Below are 19,749 nucleotides of genomic sequence, written 5' to 3'. Positions count from 1 at the left end.
TTATTCTACCGTAAGGCACGAAGTTTCTTTCTTAACTTGTTCTAAATTAACTTTAAAAAATGTTCTCTGTCTTTCTTTAGTATAATAAGAAGTAGCCTAGATATAATTTTGCCTATACTCTTTAACATATAAAAATACAATTTAATGGCCATATTCCATTCTCATATAATTAATATGGCCCTACAGTGTGCCTGAGGATTTTTATCCCTGCCGAGCCGCCGTAGCGATGGGAGATAACATGTCAAAGCGACTGAAGCTGATCTCGGCTACAGAGGCAGAGATGGAGGAGCGCTCTTTTCCAAACCGGTACCCCGACTGGGACCAAGGAGTCTTTACCTCCAACTCCGGCGCAGATGGAGATTACAATGAGCCATTTGATGCAGAAGGAAAGGTGAGAGGTTTTGCTTTTGCAGCATTTTTTAAACAACACCTGCTGACGTGGTAATAGAAACCCCAGCTAGCTTGGCCTAGACTTACACTTGTGTCGTAGTTCCTAAGACTTATCACGACTTGTTGTGACGTTATACTTATCTGTAATGACTGACTTTGGTATATTACTGACATTTTAAGGGAGTGGTGGCATATGGGGTAAACTGAGCCTACCAACTCTTAACAAATGTTCATGCTAAATTGAGACTTCGAGGACAATTGCTCAACAATTCTTCACTATTACCAACTGAGTAAAAATATATACAGTATGTTGCTTGAAGTTGGTTAACTTCACCGTGAATCGTACTTGTGTCTGTCTTCACCACAACAGGCCTCCGTGGAATTTGTTTTGTGACGCTTAAAGCACCAAACATCACGTTTGAAGTGTCATTGTTGAGCATCATTGTTCTAACTTACATGTGAAAAGAAAAAAGGGAAAATATTGTGAACCAAGGCTTGTTGTGGAAATGTTTTGTCAGCTCATTAAGTTCACCGAGTTAAAACTAACGCAGTCTAATACATCATCTCGGCAAGAAGTCTTACCTTCGTGAAGGTTATAATTTTTAATTATAATTTTGTTGAAACTATTGTAGAGAGGTGTTGATTCAACTTCATTGTCATTTTAGTGTTGTTGTAGTTTGCAGTAGTGCCGGGAGGTTCGAGGGTTACCTGTGTATATACCAAGTGGTGGCTTTTATAAATGTATACAGTGTTTTCATCAGTCCTAGGTGTTGCACACCTTTTCAGGCCCTAATAGTGAAGAAAAAACTGGAAACAATGAGCCCCTTTGTCCAAGGCCCCAATGTCCCAAGTTACTGATGAGGTGTATGGTCATATATGTAGAATTGAAACCATGTGTTGAAATGGAGGCATGGCTCAGGGGCCCTAGGTCAAAGGTCCTCAGAAGGGGCCTTGCAGTTTGAAAAGGAAGGTAATGCTTTGTGACTGAAACCATATGTGAGTGACAGTTTTTAGAAAAACAACTGCCCTATTTAAGAATCGGTGACCAAGGCTGATTTTTCAGAGTGGTTCATCGGCTGCACACCCTCTCACAAGCAGATCTGCAGATGCTTGACTTGACGCTGTACTTCTTTGCAATAAACCTTTATATGCAATCAAGACAGTGTCAGCGGAGTCTCCTTCATCCTCTTCACATCATCAACACCATCTAATAAACTACACTGAACAACAACGACAAATGCCGTCATAACGAAATAAAAAATACAGACATAAAATGTACGCTTGACACGATCATTGGCACCCTTTTTTATGAATTTAAATTAGTTTCCCAAACAAAATAAAAAACAAATAAAACTCACCTGTGCTTAATATTCAGTGTTCACATGACCTGAATTAACCAATGAATGAATGAATGAATGTTTTACTGCATAAAAAGGGCTGATTGTTTCCAGTCTCTTTTTCACAATGGCAAAGAGAGCTGTCTGAGAGCATCAGAAATGCTATTATCAAAAAAAAAAAAAAATTCCAAAGGTTATAAGGCAGTTGCCAAAGATCTTAACCCTGTTTCAACAGTTCATAATGTTATCAAGAAGTTTCACAGTCATAAAACTGCTAAGACGCTTCTAGGACGTGGTGCTAAGAAAAAAATCAATGAGAGAAGTCTGCAAAGGTTGATGTGGATTGTGGAAAAAACACTACGCATGACATCTAAAGACCTTCAGGCTGACATGGAGCAATCTGGAGTGGTGGTTTCAGCCCGTACCACACGCCACACACTAAAGCAAGTAGTGCTCCATGAGCGATGGTGACCGCGCCACTTTTGACAGAGAGGCACAAAAAGGCAAGACTAATGTTTGTAATATATATAATATATTACAAACATTGTAATATAATATATGTATGTAATATAATATGTAATATATAAGCCACATTCTTTCTGTGATAATGTTCTATGGACAGATGAAAACAAAGTAGAGCTCTTTCAGCAGTACAACCACCCAAAGCACACATCCAGCAGCACAAAAGAGTGGTTGAAAAGGAAAAGATGGACTGTTTTAAACTGGCTAGCAATGAGTCTTGTCCTAAATCCAATTGAAAGCCTTTGGAGAGAGCTGAGATCTGCCATTGCAAAAAGGACTCCTGCAAAGTTAAGAGCTTGAACGTATAGCAATGGAAGAGTGGCAGAAACGACCGGCAGACAGGTGCATAAGCTTCTAGATGGATACAAGAAGTGTTTAGAGGCTGTTATTGTTGCCAAAGGTACTGCAACCAAATATTAGTGAGAGTTGCCAATAATTGTGTCTGGGGTGCATTTTATGTTTGTATTATTTCACTATTATGCAAGTTTTGTCTTTTTGTCTTTTGTTCAGTAACCTTGGACATTTTTTTAAATATTTTGATTAAACAAAATTGGTTAATTTGCATTTATTTCTGAAGATACTCTAAATTCTGTATTTAAAAATCAGGGGTGTCAATAATTTCAACCAGGACTGTAATTGGCCAGCACAGTGCCTTGCTGAATGATGCTGCATTGCGTTGTGTGCTGCGTTGTTTATTGCCAGATTACCTTTTGTGTCAGTTAATAAGACGGGTGTGCTTTTTCACACATTGCTGTTGTCTATATTAACATGGGTTTGTATTTTTCGTAGTATTTGATAGATGCAGGTGTCTAGATAACCCAATCTTAACATATTCTCTAAGCAGTTCCTGTTACTTTATCAGGCCAGTGGATAGCAGTAAATCTGCTTCGAGTCCAACAAATAGTTCCTGCCTTCTGTGTGCACTCCCGGACTCCCATCTGTTTGTTTTAGGAGGTAGCTAGTGAGAGACACTCACTGAAATCTCTGTAGCTGCTTTGATTCAGTTCACACTGTAGGCTGAATGTGAATGGGGCTTGTAGAGAATTAATTAATCCATATCCATGATCAAACCAGCCTTTGAAGCATGGCTGTTAATGTATATTCTAAAAAACCCATGTGTGATTGTGAAAATTAATATTCGATTGTGGGGGGGGCAGCACTACCATGGATGTCTGCCTCGTGGTTTCTCGCACTGAATGCACTGTGTGACGAACTAGAGTCACGTCACTTTAATTGATTGAAAATTGAACGTAGGTCAAGCTGTTCACAATACAACTCGGCCGCAGAGAGAATGATTTGCCCTCAGAGCATTCTAATAAGCCCTGTTTTAGGACTACTTAGGATTTTGGTCAGTAGACGGCAAAATTGTGGAACGTCGAGATAAAGTTATATACAAGCTGTGAAAGCTACAGTTAGCCTACCATTCCAGCACTAGCAACCTGAGGCCACGTCTCAAAAATATAGAGTGAAGTAGTTGTGTCTCTTGTTGTATTGGTTTACCCTCGTATGGACATAATGCACAAAAATACATATTTGAATGGTTCGAACCTGTGTTTTTTTTTTCTTTTTTCTTTTTTTAGAAGGAATAATAGAACGTCATTTTTGGCCAATTTTGACAGTGCTATTACCTATGCTTGTAAATCCATAAATGGTGAATAGAGTCTTGTAGAAAATTACCTAATTAACATAGCTTGTTTCCTGAAATTAATCCTAATGATTAAGAGTTCGGGTCATATCCTTCTGCCTGATGTCTGAGAAATTCTTAGGCTTAGCACCTCTGACAATACATAACACACAGAACACACTTTCAGGCATTTCATGACCTCTGGAATTAGCAAGGCAGATGTTGGCCTGCAGCTCATTGGCTCACTTAACCTATTTAGATGAAAACATTATTTTTCACTTATTGGATCGAGTCATTAGGGAGGTCAGGCATCTGGCATCCTGTCGAGAATGTGACTGATTCATGCTAGTCTTTTTCACAGAAGGGATTTTGACATGTGACAGTAAGAAAAGCATAGTTGTAAATAAAAGAATTAATAATGTTTGAATTACATTTAGCTGTTTCAGCTTCAGGGTCCTGGTATTGTGCATGCTATTTTCAGTCTCTTTAGTGGGAACTCCAGTGGACTTTTAAGTCACTTGCTTCATGTATGTCATGATTTGTTTAGCTAAATCTGTTTCCACTGCGCTTTGCTTTCTGTTGATACAGCAACTTTTCCACCAGAGCTGGTGGATAAAAACTTTTCTGTGATATTTCAAGGTTTTTTTTTAAATATATGGCATTTCCACTGTGGTATTGTTAAATGTGCATATTTAAATTTGAAAATGTGCATAAAAAACAATTAGTGGAAACTCACCTACTGTCACATTGCCATGACTTACTATGTCACTGGGTCAATAGAACTTAGCCATCATTAATGCTATTGGGAAAACCTGTACTTTCCTTACTATGACAAGTTCTAGAGGTTTTCATTAGGGGTCCCTCAGCTTATCAATTTTGACAATGTTTGCTTAAAATCTGTTATTTCTAACAGAACAAGTATCTGAATTATGTCAATTTATTGCAGAGATTTGATCTGTTGATGATAAATTCGTAAATTACAAGTGCATAAGTGTATATTTTCCTTTTTTTTCTAACCAAGAGAAACTACTTCCTGTTAAGATGTCACTATTACTGGGATATTATAAATGGATAAAGTTAATAGAAGTGCTGAAACAATTACTTGATTAATTGATAAGTGGATTAACAGAAAAATAATCAACAACAATTTTGATCATTGATTAATAAAACAAAAACGCCAAACATTTTCCTGTTCAAGCCTCTCATATGTAATTGTTTTCTGCTTTTCTATATTTTAATTTTCTCACAATCTAATAGTTTTGGGTTTTGGAATTTTTGTCAGACATAATAATTGATCTGAGGACAACACCCTGGGCTCTAGAAACTGCAACTGATAGTCATTAATATTCATGAATATTGTAATTGATTACTGTGGCTGCTGTTTATAAATTTGCTCTCTCTCCTCCTCAGGTGAGTGCAGGATTCCAGAAGAAGGTCCAGAGTAAGATCAAAGATCTCCTCCAGCAGATGGAGGAGGGCCTGAAGACCGCTGACCCCCATGACTTCTCCACTTACACCGGCTGGACGGGTCTGTCACCAACACTATTAAGTTTAAAGACATGTCGGTTCTATGTGTCAGGTTCAACCTAGCACTGATGCCCAGTGAACACGCAACCATAGCATCTACTATATATCTACTCTCTTCACTACAGGTATTGCCTTGCTCTACCTGCAACTGCACCGGCTGTCCCTTGAGGCTTCCCACCTGCAGAGGGCACTGGACTATGTGAAGAGGACCATGAGGATCCTGAATGGCCGCAAAGTGACATTCCTGTGTGGTGATGCGGGGCCACTGGCAGTGGGTGCGGTGGTCCACCACAAACTCAACAACACCGGTGACCGCAAAGACTGTCTCTCCAGGTTAGTGGTTGTGACTGTGGATGTGGGTACGGATGTGACTGTTGAACATGTTGCAGCTCATTTGGGCCACATCACTTTTGTAAATGAGTAGCAAAATTCGTCTTGCCACCAGCATATTTTATTATACTGCTACATGTTTTGCAAACTGGAAATATGATGTAAAGATTTCAGGTAGTGATGGACATGGAAGAGTCCGTGTCTATTGATATTTTTGCAGCTTTATACACATTTGGTGCTCTGGTGATTATTTCCTGCAGTAGCACGGTCTATGTGGGATTGAGTCAAAATAAACTACAGTATGTGTGTGTTCATGCTAATGATGGAAGGTGTCACCCAGTGCAACAGTGTGGCTCATTGATGTGTTTATAATTGTTTGGAGCTCTATGGCACAGAAGAACAAGATATATCGAGCTTCGGACACAAACACAGTACTTAGTTAGTAGGATAATTCATTGTTGGTTTGTGTCTGCACATGCGATCTCTTCTTTATTAATAAGAAAAGCATAGAATATCTTCAGATTTATCCTGTAATATACCTGAGGGGCGCAACCCAAGTGCACATTATGTGTGGGAAACACTAAGTTAGGATTTTAGTTTTTTTTTTTTTTTTTTTTTACTATATTTTTCTGTCTTAAATGTCAATCTCAACTCCGTCAGCGATTCTTGAGCAAACACCAGAGCCTGTGTGTTTCTGTCAGACTACTCCAGCTGCAAAAGTCAGTGCTGAGTCCAGACTCTGAGATGCCAGATGAGCTGCTATATGGCCGTGCCGGCTACCTTTATGCTCTGCTGTACATTAACAAAGAGATAGGAGCTGACACGGTGGATGAGAGCACCATCACAAAGGTGAGACACACATACACAAATGCATTTTTCCCATACATTTTTACAGTTTAACCTGTAAAACTTTGTGAGTGTAAGCTTTAACTTAACATCTGGTGTTATTATGAAGCATGAACTTATTGTATACTTGGCCTTTGAATCTCATCTGACACAGATCTATGTTACGTTTCATTTTGTCTATCAGAATACTGAAGTAAGTGTAAACAGCAACAAATTGTGTCAAATCATTCATAACCATAAGCTGATAGCAAGTAAGTGAAATGTTTATTTGATTGACAAATCATTAATTATAGGGGCTCCTCACAGTTTTGAGATGTAAACATTCTGGAACCTGGTTTGCAAATGGTTACTTAAGAGGTTGTTTGGTTAACCTGAATTTAGGGATGGGAATTGATAAGATTTCATTGATACCAGTTCCATTATCAATTCTGCGTATCGGTATGATTCTTTAGCGATTCTGTTAACGATTCCTGATCAGTTTTCTATTACCTTATCAATATAGGTTTTCTTAGTCAAAGAAAAAGATCTGCTAAGCCTGCCTGCCTGGCGCTAATGTTATTATAACATTATTTTTACCTGGGGATGCGCTGCTCGGTGAGAGTATAACCCAGGTTATTTTCTGTAGCTACAATTACAGATGTCCCCTAAATGCCTCACATGCAGGCTATCAGTTGACGCTAGCTAGGTGGCTGTGCGCAGAGAAGCCTCTAGTCCCAACTCAGTTACTACAGCCCATGCAACTCAAACGGGTGTGTGACCAAAAATTAGTTAGTGTGAAAACAGTAAAATAAGGCTTTAGGTTGAAACTGAGTGGCAAGGTGTGGCCTGTTGCCTCATTATTTCATGACAAATTAACCAGAGAAAAGGTCTAGAGATGATTCCAAGTGTTGAATTATCATTAGGTAGCTGTTAATGGAAAGTCTCAATGTGTGGTAGAGGTGTCGATGCAAATGAAGGAGGCCATCATTAGGCTGAAAAAACAAAACAAATGAGGCCGATAGAAACTTTAGGAGTGGCCAGATCAAAAATTTGGTACACTCTTAGAAAGAAGGAATGAACTGTTGAGCTCAACAACACCAAAAGGCCTTGAAGACCACTGAAGTCAACACAAGTGGATGATTGCAGGATTTTCTTTCCTTGGTGAAGAAAAACCCCTTCACAACGTTTAGCCAGATCAAGAACACTCTTGAGGAGGTGGGCGTATCATTGTCAAAGTCTACAATATAGACACACCTTCATGAATGTAAATACAGAGGGTTTTCCACAAGGTGCAAAGCACTGGTAACACTCAAGCTTGTACTAGAATGATGGGAAGAGTACGGAAAAGGACAGAAACGGCTCATGATCCATAGCACACCACATCATCTTTCAAACGTGGTGGAGGCGGTGTTATGGCATGGGCATATATGACTGCCAGTGGAGCTGAAGCACTGGTGTTAATTAGTGATTTGACTGCCGATAGAAGTAGCAGGTTGAATTCAGAAGTTTATAGGGCTATACTATCCGCTCAGATTCAGCCCTTCAAACTAATAGGACGGTGCTTCTCAAGGCATATAAATTGAATATTTTAAGTCAGTCATCTGCCCTCAACACCACTTGGGCAATCTTTTCTTACTGAAGACAAAACTGAGGGCAGAAATACGCACAAACAAGCAACAACTAAAGGTGGCTCCAGTGAAGACCTGGCAAATCATCTCAAGGGAGGAAAATCAGCATTTGATGATGTCCCTGGATTCCAGGCTTCATTCAGACTTCTTCATTCCAGGCAGTCATTTACTTCAAAGGATTTTCATCCAGGTATTCAAAAATAATCCTTACATTTATAATTGTGTTGGTTTTTCCAGTTAATTTTTAGCCGCTGAAATAGAGAGACTATGTATAAAAATGGCTGTAATTCAGAAACGGTTAATGTGATATTTTTGATATTCCTTAAATAAAGCTGAAAGTCTACACCTCAATCACATCTGGATGGCTTGGTTTCAAATCCATTGTGTTGATGTACAGGGGCAAAATTACAAAATTTTGTCACTGTCTGAATATTTGGACGGGCTTTGATGTGTTGAAAGTAACCCAGCCTCATTTTAGTAGCTATGGGCAGCTATCACTAACCATTCTGTTGGAGGTGGACCACACTGACTAGACATCACTTCCCACATTAATTTTGGCACCTGATTGGATTTAGTTGATTTGTTGACAGTGTATGTTAGTTTTAGTCACATTGTTGTCATTCAATCATTGTTAGTTTTGGTCTATTTTTAGTCAACAAAAACTAAAGACAGTTAATTTTTATGTCTTCTAAGGCTACAGTTGTCCCCGCCCCCTCCCATGTGTACAGTCACCATGATTACAATTATTATTCTCATCTACTGTAAGGTTAGAAGAAAAGGCATTGTTTATCTATTCATACCGGTAGCCTTTCGATCAAAATTATTAAATTAGCATATGAAGGGGCACCGCCTGCTTTTTGCAGGAAACTGTTACTCAAATTAATTGACTAGTCAAATTTTTTAGTCTACTATCAGAAGCTGTAACTTCCCGATTCAATGGATCTCCAGTCTCTACTTCAAAGGAACACACAGCAATGACTGGGCTCAAAATAAGGAAAATTTATTGACTATTGTCTACTAACACAGAGCAATGACTAATAATAATGATGCAAGGTGGAATAAAAGAAAAATAGTAACCAATAGCTGATAAGTGGGTAATGTGATAAATTTGGCAATGGTGGGAGAGAATATGTTTAGGCTATGGATGATATGGCTATATCACTATATGGATCCTAGGGCATCTATAAATTAAGTCTTAAGGATTAGAAAATGTTCTCTGCTGTATCAGCTGATGAGTACTCTGTAGGCATTAGGGCAGACGGGTCTTCTGCCTGCAGCTCTTGCAGGTTGATGCGGGAGGAATTAACAGTTCTAATTACTGTACCTAACTTTTGCTGGATGAAGCGGAACTGAATTTATGACCACAAGTTATGAAAGAAAATATAATCTAGAAAAACGTCTTCTTTCTCGATTCTTACAACTGTTGACTTCCCTTGCTAAATAGAAGAGCCACAAGTTGTGTGTATTGATTTAAAAACTCAACTTGGAAAAACACGTGGTTAACTAAAGAACAAAGTACATGAGGACAAAAATCACAAAAGAGCAGCACTGCAAAACGAGACGTACAGGACAATGAACAAATTAAAACTCTTAACTAAAAAACCTAAAAACTTAACTCTGAACACAAAGGTGTGGCTGTTTTAATCTCTCCAGGGGGATCCCAGACGCATCGTGGGCTTGGTGCCATTAGTCCATCTGTTGGGCTCTTCTTTCTTGTTTTCAACTGACAAGTGCATGATTACGCTATATTTTGAAATGGTTTAATTTTGAATTTAGGTGCAAACTTTGCACATTGGTCTACCACCATGGCCCATAAAAACACTAAGCAGACGATATATGAACTAATGGTGTTATTGGTGATGGGAAGGGAACCATGTAATTGGGGATTCGACTTCAGTACATTGTTCACAAACCTGAAACACAATCCAAGTAGCTAACTGAATAAACACAAGGGATTAACAGTTTCTAGCATTATCAATAAATGAGTAGATTGATAATAATCACACAATAAAATAAGAAAACATTGTCTGAAGCCTCTTCAATTACACGGAATATGCTTAGTTAAACGTAGTCACTGTGTGGTGGCATGGTTAAATAGTAGAAATTGGTTTAGCTCTTGCAACATGCATTTCAGCTGTGCTAAGGCCTAGAAACTTGAGGGTTGCATCAAATTTAGCTGTGAACATGTGTAGAATAACATTAACCAAGTCACAGAATAGCTGGACATTTAGTTTCCATTATTTTAGGTATGTATTCCAAGGATGAAGATGTTGGTGTTCAGTCATGATTGGAACGTGGTGTAATTTATGGCAGTATTCTGTGATTTGCCAATTGAGACCCCTAAGGAGGTGAAGAGGGAAAGGGGGGAAGATTGTAGTGTACATGCGTGTTATTCCAGTGGGTTCATTGTGTGAACAGGTGGTTTCACACCTTTGTGGCAATTACAGTATTTTTATGTTACCTTCCTTGTTGAGAAGCAACAGTCAGATATTGATCAATGTAAGTCCTCTTGTGATGGGATGAACTCCATGTTCCACTCTGTGGGGGTCTCAATTTTTAATCCCATTTGCTTTGTGTCCTTTTGACCTATGGGTCAGTCATACATCAGTCTGACATGGTTTATAGCTGGTCTGTGGTTTGAGTGCAAGAGGGCAAGAAGGGCAAGCCCTGTTTGGTCCATAATCTCTGATTGTCCAACTTAATGATGTCTCTGGTTTATGTACGCTACATACCAGTCCATAATAGCTCTCACACATAGTGTCCATGTCACTCTGCTCTACAGTAATACAATAAATTGACACTCTTAAGTAAATCCAGATGTAATCCCCATAATGTTTGAACAAAACTGGCCACTATCTGTCCTGTTTACTTGGCACTATTGCAGCTACCTATGGTCTCCATTGTAGAGCAGCTGATCATTCAGAAGCTGATTCACTCACTTGTTTACTGAAATACTATTCACTGTCTAGATTTAACTTGAAACAAGCAGCTAAAATGCAGTAATATTCTTTAAGCGAACATCCAGAGAAAGATTTAGATTAACCCCTTCACTCATTCCTACTGAGCCTTTCAACGATAAAGATAGTGAAATAAAAGTAACGTTAACATTACAGTAACATCCACAGCCTTTGAGAATGTTACATTGACTTATTTTTTTCATACATTTTAAGCTTGCTGGCCTGCATGTTTTTGTAGTTTGTTTCAGCTGTGCTGTTGCACCTTTTTGTTTATTTTTCAGTGGCAATGTGATACATTTAGTCCATAAATCTTATTTTTCTTCTAAGAACGTGTGCCAATGTTACTGTGCAATGCAAGAGCCTACTTTTTAGTGCAGCAGATCAGGAAGGTAAATCCACTTCTGATTTTTATTTGTTATTAAAAATTGTAATACATTTTTCTTTATGTCAAGAATTCAGCTCTAGTTTTTTTTAATTTTCCTGTGCTTTGGAGTATTTTTTTGTGTGTCTGTTTAGCCTACTATATATAGCTTTTCTGCTTGGGCTGGTTATGAGCACTAGTTTTTATGCCTCTATGCTGGTGACAGCTGTGGCCTGAGGGATTCTGTTTTCAGGTTGTTGTCAGTCTGTCCATCTGTCCATCCCATTCTCATGAACGTGATATCTCAGACTGAAGTACACAATGCATTAATACTGCATGTCTATTTGAAATCTTTGTTCATGACTGTTGAATTAGGAAATTAAATGCCAATTTATATTTTGTGTCTATTCAGCATATGATCAGTGTTTACTCTTGGCTGTCACAGCCTAGGAAACAGCATTTTTGTGGTGAGACAGATGATTTTGATTATAATTACTGTCAGTCAGACTTTGTAGAATCTGATCAGAATGTTGCTTTTATATCAAACAGATTAAGGACAGCATTTGCATAGCAATAAATTGGTCAAGATCGACCAAGTTGAATCAGACTAATATCGGCCCAGTATGCTGGCAAACTGATGGACATATATGAGGTCACATACCAGCAGGCTGTCTTCTAGACTCCAGCTACTGCTTCTGTCAGCTTATACTAACAGAACTGAAACACTCTGACTCTCTGTGTCTCTGTTGTCATAAGTTTTAGATTTTGTCTTTACACTGTGTCCCACTCCACATGCAAATGAATAACCTTAACGCTTAATTTAGTTAGATAATTTGAATATGATAGGCCAATTATATTCAGATCTTCTATTCAGCTGTCTTCAGGTTGTTTGCAGTTATTAATTTGGATGGTAAACAGATGAATTTCTTCAGATTTACATTTTCTCCCCAGTTGATTGCTTATTGAGGCTTATGTGAATATGTGTGTGTGTGTGTGTGTGTGTGTGTGTGTGTGTGTGTGTGTGTGTGTGTGTGTGTGTGTGTGTGTGTGTGTGTGTGAGAGAGAGCGAGAAAGAGAGATCAGTCTGAAGGTGTGGTGGGTGGTGCCTATCTTGACAAGACATATGAGATGTCAGTTGAATGTATATGGAAGCCCATGAAGATTCATATGTCTTTCTAAATTTGAATAAAAAGGTTTTTTGTAATTTCTATACACTGTGAAGTACGTTGTGAAGAATAAGTTGTTGTGGGTAAAAAGAAAGGAGCATTTGAGGCAAACAGAGACAGGGATGGCAGTATAGATGTGTAGGAGTGAAGGGATGTGTAAATGAACAAGCGGGCTCTAAATCTTCTTTGTCATGAGGGAGGTATTGCTGCTGCTACTGCAGAACTGTTTCCCTTTCTTTTTCACTCACACCATCTTGCATGGGGACAGAATGACCTGCTGACTCAGAACCCCCAGCCCCTACACCCACACACGTATACACGTATAAACCTTATATAATGTAACCAATACAGCCAGGCAACAATGTTGGCAACCCGAAGTAAGGCTTATAAAAACAATCTCAACACAACCCTGAAATGTGACTGTTAAAACCAGCCACCAACCAAACAGAAACCCACTATCTGATCCTTAATCAGCAATTTACATAACCAGTTAGATGAGTCATCTTCTTCATTTTGTATTTGGGTATACAAACTTGCATTCATAGTGTCTATAAAAATATATATGTCATCTCCCATACACCTTTTGCACTCATGTAACCACATATCAGCACACTCCCACCTCCATGTTTCATGGACATCATTATGCAGTCACTGTGATACTCATGGCCAGGACAACGCCAAACATGCTGGACCTCATCTGATCCAAACAAATATATTTTGGTTTCATCTGACCAAAGAATGTGCTGCCAATGTTCATCAGGCTTATTTTTGTGTTCTTTGGCAAAGTTAAATCTTGCAGTTTTGTGCTGTTTGGTGAGTAATGGTTTTCTTCTTGGACAAATGTGACTTCATGCATAGCATTACCAATTTTCACAGATAATCCTTGTCCCAATTCAGGAGCACTAACTCTTCTGTTTTTAAATTCAAATAGCGAATTATGCGTGACATCATTTTTCAGTGATGTCTACTGTGCCTTTCTGTTATTTGTAGTGTGGCTCTTCCTATACCTCCTAACACTGCTGAAACTGTGTTTCAGTTTACGATTACCTACTGATGCTTTTGTACCTTTTCCCATCTTTATGAAGTCTCACACTCTGGTTTCTTACTTGTTCAGGCGATTCCTTACCATGTGAATCCATATTGTATTAGACAGAACCCAGGCCAAAATTCAGAAAGCTTTGGTCCTCTCAGGTTCTTTTATAACCTTATACACGCAGTTAAACTTAATTGGAAAATTTCTGGGGTCATCATTTCTGTTACAGTTGTCACAGGTAAACTTTGTGGTGTCACTTACACAGGTGCACACACTTATGTCATTTTCATTTTTTTTTTTGGTTTATGCATAAGATAAAATACCCCATATATTTTATATATTTTTATATGTGCATATATATGCATATGCATAGATTAGATTAGATTAGATTAGATAAAGTTAGATTAGATTAGATTAGATTAGATTAGATCAATTGTGAGTGGCTTTTTTTTTAAAGGTAAAAGGAAGGAGGACTGTGACTTCCTGATTGAGGACCCAGACCTCAGAGATCTGCTGATATGTACAGGAGGGCTGCAGCAATTCTCCAATGTAGGCAACTTTCTGACCATGAAGAGTTCAAAAGAGCTCCAATGAGTACATGATGATCATGCAAAACAGTTTAAAAAAACAAAAAAACATAACACAAAAAGACAATTAACTGTCAACTTTTTGAGGCTATACAAGGGTTAGGGTATAGTTTTGTATAAAAGGTCCAGCAGTCTGATGCTAAATTACAAGTTGGCACTGCAACTGGGATGAGTGAAAAAAGTTGGACCTGCAGTGTGAGATCTTGATCTTCTAGTATAAACGGGGTTAGGTTCTAAAATAAATAATCTGTAGGCGTTCTGAGTTACCAAATATCACTCCAGATCCATTCTGGTGTTGTCCTCCACCTTAAGGGATTGTCTGAACAATATATATTGCTTGAATTTGTTTTAGTCAGTTTCTCCCTCTCTGCTCTTAGTGGTCATCTCTTTGAGCTGCATCAGTGTCCTTATTCTTTCTTTTGGTGGCTTCCGCTTCTCTCTTGTCTCTGTGCTCTATTGTTTCCCTGTACTCTGTCTCCTCTGCTTCATCTCTTTCTATTATTAAAAACTTTGTTTAAAAAAAAAATCAAACTGCTCTTGGGGATGGCCAAGCTCTGACCTGAGCATCAGATTGTGAGGTTTTTAATGCTCAGTGAATTTATGAATTTAGTTTTCAACCTGTTTTTTGTAATGAATCCACGTTCACATCAAATCTAAGTCTTTGTTGAATCTGGCTCACGCTTTCTTTTCAAAGCTGCTGTATGAGAAACGCCATCTGAGTGGTGACTTAAAGTTGACGTAACATCGGCTGGTAAAAGGCGCAGCCCCGTACATTTTACAAATTGAGCAGCTCATTTCACCATTTTTGAGTTTTCACCATGGAAATATTCTGAGCCAGTTAGTCTGAAACAGTCAACGTTACTATTACCTGTCTTAGGATCCTGACGATTAATGTTGTTGACGTTGACATCATTAGCGCTGCTGTTTGTGCCAGTCCTTTTTGGTACAGGTGTGTTTTTTCTGAGTTCCACTTTAGGTGATGTAGTTTCACGTTTTAGCCTGCAATCTATGTTTGCATGCCTTCAAGTTCATATCATTGAAACCTGTCTGTATGTGCTAACAAGAGATGTTGCAACAGCAGAGGGGGCCTGTAGCCTTGTAGAGAGAGGGAGAGAGAGAGAGTGCACCAAGTGTGTTGTCCAGGGAGGAAGTTGGTCTGTTTTATGCAGTGCTTCCAGCCAGTCGTCCCACATTCCGCACCAGTGCAAACTTTGGCTGAACATTATTAGATATCATTGTAAATGTGTGCAGGAAATACCTGCATTATACATTAACTGCTAGACTTTTCAGGAATCAATAAAGTTATGCGCAATCCTGCACTGAACGTCAAGCCCTGCTACAAATGAAGACAGTGTAAAAATGGTTAAAAAAATTAAAGCAAAAGTGAAAACATGGGCCAATATAATACTAAAAAGTGAGCTCAAATCAAAAGAAACTTAAGTACTTTTAGTACTGGCCAGAGTCTGAGCTAAAAGCACATTATTAAGAACTTTGGAAAGGGCTGTTCCTGCACTATACAAGGCCAAAAATACTTGATGAGAGAACTACTTCAAATAGTACCATTTCTGCACATAAAAATTATTAGTTTGCCACAATCTTGTCTAACTTTTTTTTTCAACCACAACTGATTTCTTCAGTCTTCTTTAGTCATTTTTGTAATTTAACCCAAGTTACAAGCATCACTATCCAAAATCTTTAGCTTTCGAGTGATATCTGAAGTTTGCTATTACTTTGTCTTAGTGGATTGATAAATATAGTTCCCTCAACATCCATTACTCTAAAAAAATCCTTTTCTCAAACAGGAATCTTTGAATAAAACTACAGGGGGGACAGGTGTAGCGTCATTTTATCCCACTGCATTTGGGATATAGATGTGTTTTCTATCTTCAGAAAGAATGCTACATAAAGAAGTAAAATCTGATGATGGCAGATTTGGCATCTTCCTTTTCTCTCAAAGAACTGTGTAGCCAAGGGATCTACTGTCATACACACTTTCAGCAAATCTAGTTTTGGAGATCAAAATATCTGTTTCAAATTTTCCAAGCAAATAATTTCTATGTAGATTATATCAGTGGAACAATATGTTCAGATGGGTTGTGCAGTGACATAGAAGCACCAAGGCCTCTATTGGTACGGTTAGTTGGGTAGAAAGAGGCAGAGTGTTGTTGCTGTAGTGATGTCCACAGTGTGTGGTTGTCATGTTGTATAACTCTTGTTGTATCTGAATCACTGGAACTACTGTGACACAAGCATAGTTAGTTGAGATGCAGGGTGTCAGATCTTTTTCTGTCTCAACAGTGTTTACTCAGCATGAATCTCTTTTATATAAGGAGATGGTAATTAAATGTAGGCTCTGAACTCTTTTTAAAACAGAAAAAGTACAGGAGGCATTACATCAGGCACCAACGGAGGGTCCTGTGTACGCCATTTTGGGAAAAAGGTTGGAAGGAATCAGGGTCTCAAAATGGAGATGCAGTATACAGATATGCAGATACAGTATTTGCAGACAACAACAGAACTTTGGTTCTAAATAGAAAGCTGGAGAAATTAAGTGGTAAGGATGCCTAACGGGCAAATTCATTTTTAATTCCAATGGAAAACAATATTTTTACCTTAAAATGAATAACATCTCACATATTTCTTCATATTATCTTAATATTATCGGCATATTTGCATATATCTTTGTATATGTGGTGATTATTTGGAATGGGTCAGAAATCTGTTGAGTGAACTCTGTCATGCAGTTTCAGCATCATGCTTCATTATACAGTCAAACAAAATCAAACCTCTAAACTTTGAGTCGAATCTCAGCAGATGTTCTCCAGATTAAACACATGTGGTGAAACCTGAGGACACATTCTATTGCCAGAACTCAAAAGAACAAATCTCCTGTCTGGATGCATTCAGACCAGTCAGTTTCCCTTGTGAATCTTTCGCTTTCTCGAATCTTCAGGTGGTGACAGCTATCTTGGAATCAGGGAAGAACATGTCAGCAGAGCAGAAGAAGACAGATCGCTGTCCTCTGCTCTATGAGTGGCACAAAAAGCAGTACATTGGGGCTGCCCACGGCCTGGCTGGCATTTATTACACACTCATGCAGGTAAGGGAGGGGAAAAGGCTGAATGAATAAATTGGTCATGGAAGGATGGTTATTACATGTGCATGAAAAAGACAGTGACTCAAAGACGTATATTCTCTTAGTTCTACATCTTAGACAAATGTTTTCATGCTAGTCTTGTCAATCTCCAATTGCTGATGAAAATAGTTTAGTAGATAATGTTTTTTCAGGCCACAAGTGGGGGGAAATTGCTTTCAAACCTGTACAAGTTTGCTGTATTGGAAAACACCATTATGACTGGTATACTTTGGTGATGCTATAATCCCCAGTTTGTAATTTCACCTGTTGTGCTGTGCGCAACTCTGACTTATGCACAGTTCATGCACACTGCTGTGATTGAGGGCAGTGGCACACTTTGGTCACAAACCAGCCATTTTGCCTGCACCAACATGCTTGGTCTGTGTTTACTGCCATTTTAAAAAATAGGAATAAGTGATACAAGTGGTTTCAGTAAGCATCAGATGTGCTCCAAACTTGAATCTCTCATTTCGCCTCAGAAGACATTTTAGAACGCAGAAACAATCATAAAACATGAGTAAGACATGGCCAAAATGAGTAGAGCGACCTATTGGTTGTCATAATATTGATACTGGCTGTTTTCTTTTGTCAAAATTAGGACCACATGTTCCATAGACTTTGTGCAATGAAGATAATCTTCTCAAGACAGAGTTAAGACCCTCTTGGCAAAGGTCCCTGTAAATTATGGTCATATCATAATGGGTTTAAGATGTACAGTATTAATGCTTAGGTGTTATCCACATAGACCCTTAAAATCTTAAAATTCTGCAGTGATTCTGCTTCATTATTTGCTAAGAACCATGTTTTGATTTTGGTTACTGGACTCATTCCAGTACAAAATGCAGCAAGAAACATTCATCAGTGGCTCAATGGTGTAATGTTTGATGTTTGGAGGGTCTTATTTTCCTGTGCTGAGAGTCAGTGGAGCTGCTTACTCCACATAAGTGCTGTTGGCTGCCCAGCTAAATCAGTTCTTTTGAGAGATTTTATCAAGGTGTGGGCTTGCAAATGAGTATGAATTGGATCTCTGTCTGGGTTTAGTACACCTTCTAGAGCGTTGGAGATACTGTATTGTTAACAACTACGAATTATGCTCGACGAAAAGCCAAAAAAAAAAGTGGGGAAGAAGTGAATTTACTCTGCCATTATTTTTTCGCAACATTAAGCATGAGAGAACAAATGAAGTCATAAACAGATTAATTAATTTCTGTTTTCTCTTTGCATCTGTGTTTTATAGTTTCATATATCTGCGATAAAGACTGGTAGTTTAGTACTATACAGTAGTGGTTCAACAGTCACAATAGTGCCACTTATAGAAGTTGAAACTGTGATTCTGTTTTGATTATTCTACTTTGTATTAGGTTAGTGAAATCGGTCAGCAGAGTTAACTGCGCTGCGTCTCTGTTCCTGTTCACTGATGTTCTCATTAACACACTGAACTCCTTCTTCCATCATGTGTTTCTACAATCATTATCGATTGCTAAACTCTCTATCCCCAATTTTTACTCTCCTATCTCCTGTTCTGACTCCATCTTTCTCAGTTCAGCCCCAAACTTCCTTAACATGATTTAAGGGACAAAACATGTTGTGTTGCCAAAACAGGATAGTATTTACTGAGACTGAGTTGGCCAGTAGAAATTAAACTAAGCTCTATCTCTGGCTCTCTTCAGCCAGGGGCAAAGGTCCATCCAGACATAATATCAGAGTTGATTCGTCCCAGCATCGACTATGTCCGCCATAAGAGATTTCGTTCCGGGAACTTCCCATCATCACTGAGCAACGAGAGTGACCGGCTGGTTCACTGGTGCCATGGAGCACCTGGTGTCATCCATATGCTCATCATGGCTCATAAGGTGAGACTGGTTTATGCTTTGTACTGTGTAATTCACATCATGCAGCATACATTGATATCTGTCTGAACTGACCAGTCATTCAACCCTAATGAAACCACCGTGCCCATCTCAAGCACATAAACAACACTGGCACCTTGTGGCATGGCTGTGTGCTGCATGGACAGTTTATGTGTTACAAATACTGACACACATAATACTTTTAAGACAACAATTGTAAAAGTGGTTAATCTATTTTATTATACACACATTACCTTGTCTATGATGGAACTATGAGCAGTTAATGACGAAACTAGGATGTGAATGCTTCCTTCCAGACTAAACAGCAACTCTCTTTCATTTCATTAGCCTGGCTGTGCAGACACATACATACTGTAGTAATGCTTTATAGGCTAGTTTCTTTTTCTCTTGGCAATTAGGGAGCCACTTGGAAGCTAATATACAGCTATTCTCTCTTTTTCCTCTCACTAATGCAG

The 19,749-nt window shown here is 38.6% G+C and overlaps 1 protein-coding gene across 1 annotated transcript in view; it reads left to right on the top strand.

Moving 5' to 3' along the window:
• Positions 1-226: 226 nt before the first annotated feature.
• The window catches only part of lancl2 (LanC lantibiotic synthetase component C-like 2 (bacterial)), a 27,489-nt gene continuing 7,966 nt past the window's right edge, over positions 227-19,749 (top strand). Inside the window, exons 1-6 of the mRNA XM_040127542.1 lie at positions 227-391; positions 5,284-5,401; positions 5,526-5,733; positions 6,432-6,579; positions 17,241-17,387; positions 19,094-19,276. Of these exons, the coding sequence (XP_039983476.1) occupies positions 227-391; positions 5,284-5,401; positions 5,526-5,733; positions 6,432-6,579; positions 17,241-17,387; positions 19,094-19,276 (969 nt within the window). The remainder of the gene's footprint in view (positions 392-5,283; positions 5,402-5,525; positions 5,734-6,431; positions 6,580-17,240; positions 17,388-19,093; positions 19,277-19,749) is intronic.

This window comes from Xiphias gladius, chromosome 5 (assembly GCF_016859285.1).
Source record: "Xiphias gladius isolate SHS-SW01 ecotype Sanya breed wild chromosome 5, ASM1685928v1, whole genome shotgun sequence".
Taxonomy (NCBI): domain Eukaryota; kingdom Metazoa; phylum Chordata; class Actinopteri; order Istiophoriformes; family Xiphiidae; genus Xiphias; species Xiphias gladius.
This window is presented reverse-complemented; position numbering and strand designations above follow the sequence as displayed.